Source organism: Nymphaea colorata, chromosome 5, assembly GCF_008831285.2.
Source record: "Nymphaea colorata isolate Beijing-Zhang1983 chromosome 5, ASM883128v2, whole genome shotgun sequence".
NCBI classification, from domain to species: Eukaryota; Viridiplantae; Streptophyta; class Magnoliopsida; order Nymphaeales; family Nymphaeaceae; genus Nymphaea; species Nymphaea colorata.
In genome coordinates this window covers 7,496,082-7,513,441 of record NC_045142.1, presented here as the reverse complement: position 1 = coordinate 7,513,441, position 17,360 = coordinate 7,496,082, and the positions used below count along the sequence as shown (strand labels likewise).

The following is a 17,360-nucleotide window of genomic DNA, read 5'->3' as shown; positions in this document are numbered from 1 at the left end:
AAACCTATTCTTAAAAATTCCCATTAAAATTTGGGAGTATTTGGATGACACTCCACAACCATAGTTTTAGAGTATTTGGGTATTATCATTTGAGCCTACCTGTGTTTTAGGCATGCCCATTATATGTTCCTCCGGCCCTAGATTTAAGGAACAGCCATCCAAGTAGTCCTTTTTAAGTGGAGGAATACAATGGTCGATCTGATTAGCACGTTTTGATGTTGATAACTTGTTATTATTATTCGTTGTTCTCTTAGGCCCTATAACAAAACTGTTGTGTGAAAATACTAGTATCGACTGAAACACCACTGAATTCACAAGAGAAAGATAATTATGTTTACAAACAAGTCAACAGATAATAACTGTTACATGCATGTGTACTTTTTAAATTCATCACATTCTTTTTCCAAATACTGATTATTCTTGAATGTTTTATCCGTGTATATATCGAATATTTGAACCATGCATTGTTTATCTGGACTTTATGGAGTAGTAAGGTATATATCCTAAGTTGTCCAATCGTAATGATTTGATGCGCCCTAACTAATCCATTTCATGAATTGGATTTTTGTAATTTATTAAGGATTAGAAAAAGTCTGCATCGAGATGTTGGATTTTTTCTCTGAAAATTTTAACCATCTACAAAAAAGAATAACATCTACAAGAAATTGTTTTTCTTACAATGAAAAGTCTCCTCATATTTTGTTCATAAAACTGTATATTTTCATTAAAAAAAATTCCCACATCGTAGGATGGTGACCTCTATCTTATCCCTTTCACTAGTGATGCAATGACAAACATTTTAGGTGAGTAGAATGAGTATTATATCCTACCGTTTAGAAGAGAGCCGAAGTTTTCATCTAATCTCTTGTTTTCTTAAGATACATGGCGTGCTTTTGGTGTCTTGGTAATTCACTTCTGCTGTGTTTCAACTTGTGTGTCGGTGATTCTCCTTTTGTAGCACAAAGAAGATGCTTTAGATATTCAAAACAAAAATTGACTGTCTACCAGCCTTTGCCCCGGAGCCAAAAACCCAACTGGCCTCGGCCCAATGCCATGCTTAGTGCATGGTGGTGAAGCGCAAGATTGCGCACCTCACAACATTCACACCGCCAGGGCCCCTCTCTATTTCTGCTTGTCGTTAGACTGTTTGCTTCTGGAGGTCTTGTCCCATGACAACTTGCTCCTGGTGTCGTGAATGTTTCCCTTCTCTTTTTCTCTTTCTCTTCTCTTCTCTCGGTCTTGTGGTTGATGAATTCCTATCGTGAGAAAAAAGCATCAAGAAGAATTCATGCACATTATTCTTCCTCACGGAAGTGAAATTTCAAAGAAAACCAATAACCAGTTACAGCTCTTTCCCCTCTTCTTCATGATATTTTATATTTCATCAGTATGGTTTTTCTTTTGGGTACCTATTGTCAATTGCTAAGTGGTTTTGAGCAATGCTGTTAAATATGATGAGGGGAATCGAAGCTCTAAACCTGTGAAGTGAGGCAAAAGGAGAAGAAGAGAGGTGAAGCATAAGATTGACGACCAAATCCGAGAACTTTTAAAAAATTTAGCAAAACCACTAAAACAAAAAGTAGCCAACTTCTTTCTGAAATTGTTCCTTAAGAAAGTGAGGCAACATAATAATCTTTTTTGTTATAAGATTTCTAACCCCTCACCAAAGTTACTTTCCCCTTTAGCTCTCTCTCTCTCTCTCTCTCTCTCTCTCTCTCTCCGACCGAAGCTGCCATTGCTGCCGCCGGCCATCTCCAGCAAGCCTCAGGCTAGCTACCAGCAACACAACGACGGTAAGGCACCTACACCTAGGTTAAGAAGGTGTTGATTTATTTATTGTATGACATGTATGCATGATGTCGGTGGACTCCGGTGGCTATAGAGGCTACCTCTGGCATGAACTGGCAGCCACTTATGGCAAATGCAGCTTGCTTGTCATTGGCACTCTGGAAAGGTTCAGATGGACAGAAAATATGACCGGAGACTGGTGGAACGTTGGAAGAGAGCAAGCCTGGAAATGGGGTTCTTCTGCCTGCAAATGGGGTTTTCGCTGACTCAACATTAAACTTAAAAAAACTCATCTGTTATAAAGATTTTAGAAAGAAACTGCAAGGAGCACGGTTCAGGTAAATCTGCGCCTCATGGAGTCGCCTTGATGCGTTTTGTTGATGAGGCGGCTTGATGCACACTTTTCATGTCTCGAAGCGTGTGGACTTAACACAAGGCAAGTATTTTACGGCCATTCTTCTCCCTGCAAGCAGTATAACATTCAATTATGGCTTCAATGAAGCTGAGCGCATAGCTGTCCTGAGTTTATGCAACTATGGTACTTCCACTTGCATTTGGCAACGGTTTCTGGAGTTAATCCCCTGACCACAAAATTAAGAAGAAGAAAAAAAACATTTGCTTTGGACTGTGAAGAACTTGAGATATGATTTGACAATTCGCACAGAATCATAGACAGGAAACGTTTCACAAGATATGATTTGTCAATTTCTGCTGATGCTTGGGAAATGAAAACCAGAAATGTTTGTCATTTTTTAACTTAATCTTGCCTTTTTTCAACTCCATTTCAACCTCCTGGATAGAATTTCCACTACAATGGTAAAGAAAAGGGGAGAGAGTGGACCTTCCTCGTGGAGACCTCCCTGACTAGGAAAGTATGAGCATTCTTGTCTATTTATAAATACTTTGTAAGTGTTTCATGATTGTGGCAGATGCATGAAACACTCATAAAGTGTTCCAACTGTCCAACTGTCAATCGGCCCCTCCCTTTCATTAGTGTCACCACAAAATGACGTCCTCCAGACACACTTCATTTTTTTCCTCTCACCCAACCATCAGGAATCCCAAATGTGAAATGCTCGGCTCAAAAATCTCCATCTAACCCTGTTGAAAGCTTTAGACAATTCCATCTTCATCAGGAAACGTTTCCCCTTGCTTCATTCTAGACTATCAATCATTTCAAGAACTAGATTGATCATGGATATTATGGTTAGAGAGAAAAGCCCCCTGATCATCCCCACTAACTCTAGCTAAAAATTTTGTTAGTATTACAGTAAGGACGTAGGACGAAGGTCCTTAATATCTCGAGCTCCATGGCAGTTCTTGCTCCCATTTGTGCCGAAGACTGCTATATCAGGGGCTTCCCTGGCGGCAAGCATCCATTCACCCTCCTCCGGCGAAGAAATGTCGAGATTCATCCTCTCCGGCGTTTTGAAAGTAAACTCAGCCTCATGGCTGCCCATTACCCTTTCTGATTTAGTCAGTTTGATAGCATCTACTTCCTTGTCCCACCATACTGCACATACTTACGAGAGAGCGTGTTAGTTCTAAGAACATAAATTCTTCTCTCCAAATAACTAAGGTTATTGGTCTCAGCAAACAATACCAGTTTCATTCAGAAGCCGAAAGGTCCATCACTTCTTGAGGACAGAGCATATTTCCAAGAAGAGCATATGATAAGGGTGCATTTAGTTTATCATGCCCCCCCTGTTCTTCTCAGCCAGCTGCTTGATGGGTCCCTGACAGGCCCATGAGAGGGGTCCATGCCCATCTCTCCCCATTGTGGGACACAGACCAAGATGCCCAAAGTCCAGCACAGCTGTTCGCTTGTCTCTCCGCCTTTAGTTTTTATACATCAAACAACTCATTTGACGCAATGTGAAGGGATATAACATCAGACATTTAAATAGCAAGAATGTGATAGCGTCAGACATGTAGGCGTCTTTGATATTGTTTTCTGAAGGAAAAAATTGAAAAAAAAAAAAAGCGCTTTATGGTGAGTGGTATCATGCCATCTTTAGGATTCACCTTTGTTTCGTTGATGAATGGTGCCATTTATTCTTCTGTGATCGCTTTCAACTCTACTTAGAAGACATTTTTTTCAAACAAAAACTTCAGAATTTTTTCTAGGAAGTAGCCAAATGAACTTGTTTTCGTAGTAAAATGTTTAGATCAGGAAAGGGCCTGCATCTGCAGGGTAGAAATATTCAATTCATGATTCCCTTTGGAGCATTGATTACCAAATTGGGATACTGCAACGCCTGCAGGAAAATATCTCGTCACAGCGTTCATTTTTGCCTTTTATTTTTTCAGTTTTCCCTTTTGATGGCAAAACTAGATTAAGCATTTTTCTGTCTGTTCCGAAGCTGATAAACGAGGAACAAAATAGTAAGCATCGACTCTCATGAAGAAATCCCGAAAATAAGAAGATTTCTTAAGCTAAGAAAAGAGAATCAGTTCGTTTCACCTGTTCTTTCTCTCTCCGCCATTTAGCAGGGGTTAAATATGCGAGTAAAATTTGTAAACAGTTCAGTTTCTGTATACTCTGATTCTCTGTTTAACTGAATCAATGGACACCTTCATCACCATTTCCGGCCCTTGTAGAGACACCCTAAAAAGGGCGGTCGTTAGTTGAAAGCAGTCAGTGATGAACAATATTATGAACTAGACGTCCACATTTCCATGAACAATTTTTCTCTTTGTTTTTTCAGGAGGAAGAAGCCAAATTGAAGTTTACCATAAAATACATTGGTAAACGGGCAGTGGCCTGTTCAGTTACAGATCTTTCTTTTGCATCTCCAAGATGCTCCCTTGGTTAGACAATGAATGAATGCAATCAAGCTATGAAGATGGCAAAAAAGAAGGAAACAGGAAAAAGGTCCCAGAATATCGAGTAAAAATTTCTCTTCCAATTGCTGCGACTGGGCCAACTGTCCTCTCTATGCTTCCCTTACTGAAACCTTCTGCTGCACTGTCATGCCTGTTGCATTGTCAAATAAACTGTCCGTTCATTAGTCGTCGGCCTTGGCGTGAAAAGGAAAAAATTTAATAAGTGAAAATGTCAAGAACTTGGCTGTGGTTCAAATTTCATTCCAAGTTGCTGCCCATTTACAATTACCAGGTGAAACATGTGCATGTGTGCTTAGTGTGCTGGATTATTGCACGAACACATGCATACAGGTGTGCATACAGGTGCACGTATGCATGCACACACATGAACACGTTTTTTTATCAAATGAGACACCGGATGCACAAACCTTTACCTGTATTGGAGGCCAAGGGAGGGGGCTTAGAGATATAGCCAGGCATGTTAGCAGCAGGGGCAACAGCAGCAGTAGCAGTGTTTTGAGGGAAGAGTTGGGCAGGGAGACCCATGGTCTGTGACTGATGGAAATGGAAATAAGGGTACACAGGAAGCACTGTGCTTGGACTCATCATCCCTTGAGCGTGGTAGAACTGTGGATACTGCCCAGTAACATAAGATCCACCATACCCCAATTTCTGCATCTCAAAATTCCAACTTGGAATATCAGCAAGATTCAGACCACATACTTGTTTCCTTAAAAACAAAAAGCAAACAAGGAAAAAACACTGACCGGGTTATATGTTGGATCAGTATAATAAGCAGGGGAATACCTGCAGCAGAGGACCAAGATGCAAGTCAAAGAGTTAGGTTCTGTTTTGAGTAATGCAACTGCTCAACTTTACTCGTTTCAGATGAGCTTCATAAAAGCGGCTTTATCTTGACATGCAAACGGTTGGGATTCAGGAGATCTAAATACATTAAGAAAACGCGTTGAAATCACATCTGGTTCACAGAAAATGACAAGGCCCTCGTACCAAATTCGACTGTTCGCGAACCGATTTAAGAGGGTGGTTTGCATGTGTCTCATAATGGTCCTGCATGTGACACATGACAGTGATGTTCTATTACTGCAAGCACAAGGAGCTTGAGGGGCCACACAAGCTGTTGTATGGTACATGTCCCTAAGTTCTCCTTTTATCTAGTATATATGCCTGTGTTCTGACAGAAATGCCTTCTTCTTGTGCTCATTTACAACCTGGCATTCACAAAATAACAGTACTTTTGGAGACACTTCTGATCAAGCTTTTAGATTCTGCCAAGCTTCCCCAAGCTGGCTCATTGAATAGATCTTGTTTTCTTTCCTTTCAAGACCTTTTCTGTTCTCTGACAAGGCCTGACTTCTGAGGCCATGGAGGCAAAATGGCCATTACAACCTGGCATTCACACAATAACAATGCTTTTAAAGTAATTGTTCGCAGATTCTTTTCTTTCCCTTTTCTTTTTTGCTAAAATGAGTTTAAGCGCACTTATAAAAGCAACCAATTTCCTTCACCACCCTACAGTTTTTATACTTGAAATCAGGTGAAGAATATCAGTGATCAGAAGTCCGATTTTCTTTACTCAGTTTTTGGGTGTAAGTACTCTTCAGAGAAAGTACACACAAAGAGTACTCAGGCAGAGAAGCATATCCTTAGTTGAGACCTGAAATAAGAGGCAGAGCCAGAAAATTTGGCTGAAGGGCACTAATTCAAAAAAAAAAATTAGACCCTTCAAATGCGTGGTAAAATGATTGAGAAACACCATATACAAATAAGTAAATGATTGTGGGGCACCAACATATAAATAAGCAAATAGCTGGGGCCAAGTAATATGTAAATGAATGAATTTTATAGGACTGTGTGGGCAACTGCCTGCACAAGCCCACATGTGGCTCAAAACGCCTGAAATCTCAGCTTAGCAAGTAAGCTCGCTTTAGCATTAAGAGTAACAGACACGAAAATCGAACCATAACAGACCATCTAACAGCCATATGCTTCCCCACTACACCAGTTTTTGCAGGTCAACACTTTAAAGTTTAAACAGACTAGGACGGGTTGATGGGTCGCCACGCAAGGCACTCTATATGCATGAATATTATACAAGTCTTCTTTAACTGACCTTGGTCGGATCGAGCTTAGTTGAATGACCATGTTCTTGCTTAAGCTGACTTCTGTAACTTGGTGAGATTGCCACAACCCTAATCGAGTTGAGCAGCTTGGTACATTCATTAAACAGGCACATCCAATAGCCATTAATATCCCATTGCCCAGATCCCAATTATATGTAAGAGAAGAAGCAAAAGCCTGGGAAGATGATTGCCTTAAGAGTCCATAGAACAGATGTGGCCTAAACGGGATTCTTGTGGATTCTTTTGTGAGTTCTATGGTCATTCTATTTCTGTTAGCAGAGGCCAAGTTCCCTCCCAACACATCACCATGGTCCCTTCCCATTTCCCCAAAACCGTTCCAGCGCATGCAGGAGGAGCATAAAGTCGTCCAACTTAATTATTTTAAAAGAGCAAAAGCAATAAATGATAAATAATAATATCTAAAAGCTAATGGCAGCTTTACAAGAAATCTCCTAACGAGAGTGTCGTAACAATCACATGAAAGAAAAGGCCAGACGATAAAGAAGAACAAATATTTTAGTGGAAAAACGACAAAATGATGTGGGGAATCTAAGGAGAGGCAAAGAGAGGAAATTGGGTTCCACCCTGAAAGCAGATTCCAAATGACCTTGGATCCGCAGGAGAAGCTTCCTCTGACCATTGAACCCCCCAGCCATGGCTTCAAGGGGATCCTTATATCTAGTTGAGGTCCAAACAGTCATAACATATTCGGATTCCTCCCCACTAATTTGCACGATCTACAACATATATATATATATATATGAGAGAGAGAGAGAGAAAGAGAGAGAGAATTATTGACTTGATTGAAGGATCTGAGGAAGACTATGGAGAGGGTAGAGTGAAGGAGGTAGGGAATAGGGCATACCCATAAGCATGGAAGGGAACAGCTTGGTGGTGGTGAAAGGGAGCAGCGGCAGCGCCCGTTGGGTAATACCACTGGACCGCCCCGCCGGTTGGTGCTGTTGCCAGGGTCCTCGTTCCAGTGTTGTTGCTGGTATTGTTGTTGGTAGGCCCTTCAACACCCACATCTCCAATGGTCAAGAGAAAGGAGAAACGAAATTAAGAGAGAGAGGAAGAGAGAAATCATGTTAATTGTTAACAGAAAACAGCTTCATCAACATTGCAAAATGTACTTTTTTTCATTGGATCGATGTGCTTTTAGGCTTATTATAACATTAAAATTCTGGTTATTGATCTCTCATCACAATTTTGATTACCAAATTCATATATACATATATATAATGAGACTTTGTCTCATTACATTGGGCCTCAAAGAAAACTCGAGGACTAGAGTCGGCAGAGGTCAACATTGTCAAATCCAAGGCTCATAGAGACTTGCGCTCACCGAGCCCAAGGCTCTGACTCATGTCTTCTCCCTGTCCTTGATCTCTGTAACTGTAACAATGAATGGAAGTCAATGCGGTTCAGAAAGAACAGAGGATGGCCTCTTCTTCGATCATTCTCCACAACCAAATCGTTGAACTTTTATTATTTGAAATGCGAGAAAGAGAGAGAGATGGTGACGAAAACCTGGCTGGGGAGTGGGCGCACGAGATCGGCGCGCACCAAGGGAGGCGAGGTTGCAGTTGGCCCTGCGGCCATTGATCACAGGCGTCGCATCTTCGCAGGCCTTCTTAGCCGCTTCGGGGTCCTTGAAAGTCACCTTCCATGAATAAGAAAGAAAAGAACTTCATAAACAATGACATGGCATTCGAGGAAAAGAAAAGAAGAAAAGGGAAGTTCTATTGATCAAAGCAGAGTAAAAGAGAGGAACATACGAAGCCGTAGCCCTTGGATCTGCCGGTGACCTTGTCGGAGATGATGACGGCCTCAAGTATCTCGCCGAACTGCTCGAAATGCGACCTCATGGCTTCCTTCTGCGTCTCCCATGCAAGCCCTCCCACGAAAACCTTCGTCAGCGTCGTGTCTCCAAACTGCTGCCCCTGTCCTCCCTTCTTCTCCACCACCAACTCAGTACTCATCTTCACAGTCTCAATCTTCCCCACTTGATCTCTCTGCAAAATTAACAGCCCCAGCTCTCAGAAGACGACGGTCACGAACGAAAGGAGGATGGGTTGCGAGGAGCTTGAGAAGCAGAAAGAGAGAGAGAGAGAGAGCCGAGATTCATAGAGTGGGATTACTGGTTGGTTTGTGGGGTATATAAAAACCGGGGGAAATCTGTGCAGATGGGATTAAATAAATGAAAGAAAACGTAGAGACAGATGGGCAGACAGAAAGACAGTCTGGATGGGCATGCCAGTGAAGAAGATGAAGAGAGAAGAGAGAGAGAGAGAGAGGACTGCTCTGGCCCGGTTCAACGTGCTCGTTGGTCCTTTTTAATCTTTTTATTCCAAATGTGGTCATGTGAGGGAGAGGGTCCAATTAGGAAGACGTTCTCCCCACATTGTTTTTCTTTTCTAGGGTTTCTTCTTCTCTCTCACCGTCGGGAGACGTGGGCAGTTGTTCGTTTGGAATGTCCAAATTGATATATTATAATATTTACTTATCTATTCATTTAAGAATTTAAATATATATAAAAGTAAAACCTCTAAGGAGCCAGATGTGATTCGCTGGGAACATGACTCAAGGACAGAAGGGGCTCTTCTATTTTAAACAAATTCAAAGTTTATAAATTTTAAAAATTTTAGTTTAATTTATATAAAAAAATTAAAATTATATTTTAGTTCTTATTTAAATTTTGAAAAATTTCTGAGGCTTGACGGATACGGCTAAGTCCCCTGAGCCCCACTCGAAACCTCACTGCCAGTGTTTTTCGGCCTTCCGATCTTCTCCAAATTCATCCCTCACATTTGGGCAATTGACAAATTGGGTCTTGCCTTTTTCTCTTATTTGACAAATCAGCTGGGCTCATTTTGGCCTGGGAAAATGCTAATTGGTGATTAGAGCATATGCTCCGTGACCAAAAGTCGTCTTATTATATATTTAAATGTGCTAAGTATGAAGGAAATGGATGCTACTTCCTCGGCTCAAGTAGATATTAGTTGTTTATAATATCACATATTATAGGTTCATGCATACAAATAGATACGTGTGTATCAAATTATATAATGCATATAGTTTCATCTTATAAAAATTTTGACAAAAAACATTTCAAGTAGCATGCGTTATTTATTTTTTTATCCTATAAGAGGTTGGCACAACGGATAGAACAGGGGTTGATAGGTAGCCAGTTTTTATTTCAAATTTTTTGTAAGTTAAAGCATAGTGGAGGTCGTTACCCTGAATTACTGAAAGTAAACAGTAAAAATCGGGCCTTGACTATTAAATTAGACTTTGGGGATAAAACTTGTAAACTTTACTAAGCTCTTAGTATAGCAAACATTGATAAATGAATATATTTTTCTTAAAAAAAAAAATTTTTTTTACTTTAACAGGGGCACACACTAGCCTACATCTGGCTCCGCCACTCTAACACTAATATATTTGGAAAGGGTTTTGGATCGTCTAACTGGATCCATTTCTATTGCTATGACCTCATTTTGGGTCTAAATCAGGGTTGCAAATGTCCAAGCCCATTTCAAGATCTTGTCAATTTTGATGCACATTCCTTGATCACTTGAAAGCTTAATATTTGACAATTTAGTCCATAAATTTTGCAAAATTCACCTTCTCTTGGAGCTGAACAATTTTCATCATGGGCAGATGAGGAGCATTTAAGGGTGCGTGTGATTCCCCACGGATCTCATATCCCAGGAAATCTCAAATCTGTGATAGCTGAAATCCACAGTTCTATGAAACTGAGGATTTCAGCTTCTACGCTCAACGTGGATTTCAAATCCATACTTTAATGTAAAAAGTGTGGATTTGAAATTGGATGGGAGGTGATTTGGATTTGAAAACTGCGGTATTCAAATATGCAGTGAACTGAGATCACTACGGATCTGAAATCCACGGTAATCAAACACAACTTAAATGATCTTGTTTAGATCTTTAACCAAATTTGGTCTGTCTTACATTTCTTGGGTTCAGACTCGTAATCATCTGCAGGATCGAGGATGTGCATAAAGTGGACCCAGTTCAATGAGCTATAGGAGCCAGTTTAGCTGATATTATCCAAACCCGAACTTGAAGTTATTATAGACCAAAGGACCTGCCAACCGGGTCAATACTGTTAACCAAAGGTCTAACCAAGATCTGAATTCAGCCCTGCGTCCATCTTGACATTTTTAGGGTATACTTGGAAAAAGAAAAAGAAGAAGTAGGGTAAAAAAAAAGTTGAAAACGGAAAACCAGGTGGCAACATTTTCGGTCCTTGCAGTTAAGTGATGCAAACAGAAAAAAACTTAACCAGTCGAACTCGAGTTCATTTCTCAACTAGTTCAAATAACTGAGTTGAGTTCGAGTTCAACACTTAACTGCTCAGTCAAGCTCGAGTCTTAATCAAGTCAATATATTCAAACGATTTTACAAGTTTGTCAAGCCTTAATCAAGTCGAGCTCGAGCTCAACAACTTGAGGATGAATATTAATTCTATTCAAACGAGTTTGTCGAGCCTTAATCGAGTCAAGCTCGAGCTCAACAAGTAACGATGAATATAAATTCTATTCAAACGAGTTTGTCGACCCTTAATCGAGTCGAGCTCAACCTCAACACGTAGCTGTCGAGTCGAGCTCGAACTGCTTCCGTTGAGCTATTCTCAACCTCGAGGTTTTATTAGTTAAGTCAAGCTCGAGCTGACTGAACTTGAGCTCAACTTGGCTCGTGTTCACCCCTAATACATATGATGGGTTGTTTTATTCGATTCTGGTGGACACCACTCTCCTAATAATATCGACAATTGTTATATGATGTACTTTCTAGTAGTTATGGATCGGGGTTGTCGGTTGTCCCCCCACTCGTTAGGGGTCTCTGTTTCACGTTAAATAAGACCAAATCCATTATCTATCGATCTTTTATCAAATGTTAGCCGATTCAGGACTTGATATTTGAAATATTTCAAAGCACCGATTCATAATCTATACAAATGAAAATACAAGTCGATTCTAACTGATCGAAAACAAAACTGCAAATACTGGAAACGTCGTAAAATGTGTTAAAAGGATAAACGTCCAGTTCACATTCGGATAACAAACCTAGGATTGGATAAATTTGGATCTACAGTTGAGATTCATTATCAAGTTTGTCAAGCCTTAATCAAGTCGAGCTCGAGCTCAACAACTTGAGGATGAATATAATTTCTATTCAAACGAGTTTGTCGAGCCTTAATCGAGCCAAACTCGAGCTCAAAACAAAACGATGAATAACAATTCTATTCAAACGAGTTTGTCGACCTTTAATCGAGTCGAGCTCAAGCTCAGCACGTAGCTATCGAGTCGAGCTCGAACTGCTTCCGTCGAGCTATTCTCGGCCTTGAGGTTTTATTAGTTAAGTCGAGCTCGAGCTTACTGAACTTGGGCTCAACTTGGCTCGTGTTCACCCCTAATGCATAGGATGGGTTGTTTTATGTGATTCTGGTGGACACCACTCTCCTAATAATATTGACAGTTGTTATATGATCTGCTTTCTAGTAGTTATGGATCGGGGTTGTTGGTTGTCCCCCCACTCGTTAAGAGTTACTGTTTCACGTTAAATAAGAACGAATTCATTATCTATCGGTCTTTTATCAAACTAAAAGGATGTTAGCCGATTCAAGACTAGAAATTTGAAATATTTCAAAGCACTGATTCATAATCTATACAAATGACAATACAGGCCGATTCTAACTGACCGAAAACAAAACTGCAAATACTGGAAACACCATAAAATGTGTTAAAAGGATAAACATTCAGTTCACATTCGGATAACAAACCTAGGATTGGATAAATTTGGATCTACAGTTGAGATTCTTTATCAAGTTTGTCAAGCCTTAATCAAGTCAAACTCGAGCTCAACAACTTGAGGATGATAACATTTCTTTTCAAAGGAGTTTGTCGATCCTTAATCGAGTCAAGCTCGAGCTCAACACGTAACGATAAATATCAATTCTATTCAAACAAGTTTGTTGACCCTTAATCGAGTCGAGCTTGACGTAGCTGTCGAGTCGAGCTCGAACTGCCTCCGTCGAGCTATTCTCAACCTCGAGGCTTTATTAGTTAAGTCGAGCTTGAGCTGACTAAACTTGGGTTCAACTTGGCTCGTGTACACCCCTAATGCATATGATGGGTCGTTTTATTCGATTCTGGTAGACACCACTCTCCTAATAATATCGACAATTGTTATATGATGTACTTTCCAGTAGTTATGGATCGGGGTTGTTGGTCGTCCCCCTACTCGTTATGGGGTCATCGTTTCACGTTTAATAAGAACAAATCCATTATCTATCTGTCTTTTATGAAACTAAAAGGATGTTAGCCGATTCAGAACTTGAAATTTGAAATATTTAAAAGCATCGATTCATAATCTATACAAATGAAAATCCAGGCCGACTCTATCTGACCGACAACAAAACTGCAAATACTGGAAACGCCGTAAAAGGTGTTAAAAGGAAAAACGTCCAGTTCACATTCGGATAACAAACCTGGGATTAGATAAATTTGGATCTACGGTTGAGATTCTTTATCAAGTTTGTCAAGCCTTAATCAAGTGGAGCTCGAGCTCAACAACTTGAGGATGAATATCAATTCTATTCAAACGAGTTTGTCGAGCCTTAATCGACTCAAGCTCGAGCTCAACACGTAACGATGAATATCAATTTTTTTCAAACGAGTTTGTCGACCCTTAATCAAGTCGAGCTCAAGCTCAACACGTAGCTGTCGAGTCGAGTTGCTTCCGTCGAGCTATTCTCGACCTCGATGTCTTATTAGTTAAGTCGAGCTCGAGCTGACCGAACTTGGGCTCTACTTGGCTCGTGTTCACCCCTAATGCATAGGATGGCTTGTTTTATTTGATTCTGGTGGACACCACTCTCCTAATAATATCGACAGTTGTTATATGATGTGCTTTCCAGTAGTTATGGATTGGGGTTGTTGGTTGTCCCCCCACTCGTTAGGGGTCACTGTTTCACGTTAAATAAGAACAAATCCATTATCTATCGGTCTTTTATCAAACTAAAAGGTTGTTAGCCGATTCAGGACTAGAAAATTGAAATATTTCAAAGCACCGATTCATAATCTATACAAATGAAAATACATGCTGATTCTAACTGACCGAAAGCAAAACTGCAAATACTGGAAACGCCTTAAAAGGTGTTAAAAGGATAAACGTCCAGTTCACATTCGGATAAAAAACCTGGGATTGGATAAATTTGAATCTACAGTTGAGATTCTTTATCAAGTTTGTCAAGCCTTAATCAAGTCGAGCTCGAGCTCAACAACTTGATGATGAATATCAATTCTATTCAAACGAGTTTGTCGAGCCTTAATCAAGTCAAGCTCGAGCTCAACAACTTGAGGATGAATGTTAATTCCATTCAAACGAGTTTGTCGAGCCTTAATCGAGTCAAGCTCGAGCTCAACACGTAACGATGAATATCAATTTTATTCAAACGAATTTGTCGACCCTTAATCGAGTCGAGCTCAAGCTCAACACGTAACTGTCGAGTCGAGCTCAAACTGCTTCCGTCGAGCTATTCTCGACCTCGAGGTCTTATTAGTTAAGTCGAGCTTGAGCTGACCGAACTTGGGCTCTACTTGGCTCGTGTTCACCCCTAATGCATGTGATGGGTTGTTTTATTTGATTCTGGTGGACACCACTCTCCTAATAATATCGACAGTTGTTATATGATGTGCTTTCCAGTAGTTATGGATTGGGGTTGTTGGTTGTCCCCCCACTCATTAAGGGTCACTGTTTCACGTTAAATAAGAACAAATATATTGTCTATCGGTTTTTTATCAAACTAAAAGGATGTTAGCCGATTGAGGACTTGAAATTTGAAATATTTCAAAGCACCGATTCATAATCTATATAAATGAAAATACAGGCCGATTCCAACTGACCGAAAACAAAACTGCAAATACTAGAAACGCTTTAAAAGGTGTTAAAAGGATAAACGTCCAGTCCAGTTCACATTCGGATAACAAACCTGGGATTAGATAAATTTGGATCTACAATTGAGATTCTTTATCTTCACGTGTTAAGCAAAAAAAAAAAAATTAAAAAGATGTCTTAAGTGGAGTACAGCCATTAGAACGGTATGGATTTTGAATATAAAATTTAAAAAATGGCAAAATAATTAAAGGATTTTTAACTGCTGCCATGCACAAAAATGTAATTAACTGACCGGTTTGTGCCAATAACAAACCGGGTTTTCTTAAACGACGAATCGGAAGAGGCATCACTGACATCCAGCTGTCACGCGGTCTCCAAATTCCAACACAGGCTTGACATCCTCAGGTGCAGCGGCTCCAGAAGTACCCTTTTATGTTCGAGAAATATCAAGAATGCCATCAACCGTCGACCAAACGATTCGTAAAGCGGGTCGGGTCCAGTTGCAAAATGGTCGTAGCTCGCCCCGACCTCATTAAGTCACCTAGACATAAATACAAAAAAATAAAAAAGATATCTTGAAAATTTGGTACTACACTCTTAGAAACCATCTTCGCCTTTGATTCATATGAGATTGACGGTTGAAAAAAAAATACAGAAAAATTTGTGAATTAACATTAAATGACAAAAAATGGTTTATCTCATTTTTCTTCTACTTTTTCTCTCAACCACCGATCTCTTAAAAATCAACGGTTGCGAGAGCTACATGCAAGCCTAACACCTAAGATCTAGTACTACTGATTTGTCATGATATATCATAAATTAGACACAAAACTATGTTCTTCAAAATAAATAATTACAGTACTCTTTTTATGCAAGCAAACTTTGTAAATATGATTGTAAGAATAACATATAATTATGAATGTAAGAATAATATGACAATAAGTGTATCAATTTTTAATTATTAAAAAAAATCGATAACTCATATGAGACCGAAATTTTGATAGTAGAAAATTTAATATTTTACTTGAAAACAAGTTGAATTAAAGCATGTCTTGTACCAAGTTAATATTGGAAAAAATAGTCAAAAACTAACATGTAGGAATACGTTTAATTCAAGATGAAGTAAATGGGTAAAATTTCACCCATTACGTACATCTTGAGATATTTTTAGAGGTGAAATTTTCATGTCCGATATTGAACGAGTGTCCATTGAAGGTCAAATTCCACGAGTCAAGAGTAAAATATGATTCAAAAGTTGAATTTCTGGTGTCAATAGGGTTCATCTCGAGGTTTTCCCTTTTTAACTGAAGTAAAAAAAAAAAAGTACCAAAAACTGAGGCATGGCAGATATGTTATTTGGTGTACAAAGTGTAAAGTTCCATGTAATTTTGGTTCCATGTGCCACTAACCTTGAATAAACCATAGTGTTAAACCAAGGGAGTTGGGAGTTGGAGGGAGAGATTAAGGGCGGAGTCAAAGTAGGGTTTCCATGGGCTCTATTTTCACCTTAAAAAAAAAATTTAAAATTTATATATAAATTTTAAAAAAATTCACTTGTTATATATAAAAATTTTAAAAAATTATTATATTAGCCCTAGTCAAAATTTCAAAACTTAAATTCAGCCCGTTTCATGGAAAATTTTTAGTATGGTCTACCATTTAATGGCTGTTTATGAATGAAAAAAAAAAAAAAAAAGAAGTTGATAGTGAAATCCGATGGGACGTTTAAATTATTAACATGAATTGATTCAAATCCTACTTTTATTTTTACATTTGAATCTGAATCCAACTTTTAAATAGACAACAAAATTTGGTTCATATTATAATATGTTACAAGCCAACTCTCAAAGTATATGAATATTGGATATAAGATACTTATTAGAAACAATATTTAAATTCAAATACAAATCAGATTGGATGTTTATTTTAATCCAAACCTGATCAGATTAAATGCTAATGAAACCCAAAAAAAATGTAACTGCTTACCAAATCTTTTGCCGTTTGAATTTTTTAGGGTTGCCAACAAGTCAGATATGAGAGGTGACGGTACTTTTGTGATTAGATCTGGTCGGAATTGGATCTGATACGATCAAAATATTTAAGTTTGGCTCAAAGGACATACTCAGGCATCTTCTTAATGAATTATATTATGGTGACCAATTGTCCTCTTGTGTCGTGTCTGTACAGTCATCCTTTGCTGCGGTGCCGCACGGTAGGAGGAGTCGGCTTATGACACCAATCTCAATGAAAATAATAGGGATTAGGAGAAAAATTGCATTAGATAATTTGATTTATTATGTAATGGTGCCCCTCGATGTTTTACAATTCCGTCAAGAGTTACTATTTCTTGATTGATGTGTGTCATCCTTGTACAAGGGCCATGTTGATCTTTTCTGTATCGTTTCAACAAGAAAAAATTTACGGCTCCATTTCGATTGGTTAATTCATAAAACAGTAACAAACTACACCTGTTGCTGCACGCCCTCTTACGTAATGAGAAAAGTCTTTTTCACCATTGAAACTTTCACTTAAGGGCCGTTTGAGGAAAAGAAAATATTTTCTTAAGAAAAAATTGGGCCGCTCTTAAGACCAACCATTTTTTCTTTACCTTAACAATATGGGGAAGATTTTTTACTTGTTTGATCGTTAGATGCACTAATAGGTGAAGCTTTACCC

At 39.1% G+C, this 17,360-nt stretch overlaps 1 protein-coding gene, 1 long non-coding RNA gene and 1 pseudogene across 4 annotated transcripts; 1 reads left to right on the top strand and 2 right to left on the bottom strand.

Annotated features, from left to right (window-relative positions):
• The first annotated feature begins 1,707 nt into the window (after positions 1-1,707).
• Positions 1,708-2,480, top strand: LOC126410093 (uncharacterized). The gene is made up of 2 exons (XR_007573486.1): positions 1,708-1,793; positions 1,883-2,480. It is a non-coding gene; the product is annotated as an uncharacterized LOC126410093 (long non-coding RNA).
• Positions 2,481-4,430: 1,950 nt separating this feature from the next.
• LOC116253825 (probable RNA-binding protein ARP1) lies at positions 4,431-9,075 on the bottom strand. Of its 3 annotated transcripts, none has more exons than XM_031628778.2 (6): positions 8,537-9,075; positions 8,289-8,421; positions 7,624-7,786; positions 5,382-5,421; positions 5,049-5,286; positions 4,431-4,785 (listed from the first exon to the last, which is right to left on the bottom strand). In XM_031628778.2, the coding sequence occupies exons 1-6, from the start codon at positions 8,738-8,740 to the stop codon at positions 4,760-4,762; spliced, it is 804 nt and encodes a 267-aa protein (XP_031484638.1). In that variant the 5' UTR covers positions 8,741-9,075; the 3' UTR covers positions 4,431-4,759. The 3 variants fall into 3 exon arrangements, with proteins under 3 accessions (XP_031484638.1, XP_031484636.1, XP_031484637.1); XM_031628776.2 differs by having other exon boundaries at positions 4,431-4,765; positions 8,537-9,073; XM_031628777.2 differs by having other exon boundaries at positions 4,431-4,765; positions 7,624-7,771; positions 8,537-9,073.
• Positions 9,076-17,013: 7,938 nt separating this feature from the next.
• LOC116255334 (U6 spliceosomal RNA) lies at positions 17,014-17,127 on the bottom strand (annotated as a pseudogene).
• Between the last annotated feature and the right edge of the window lie 233 nt (positions 17,128-17,360).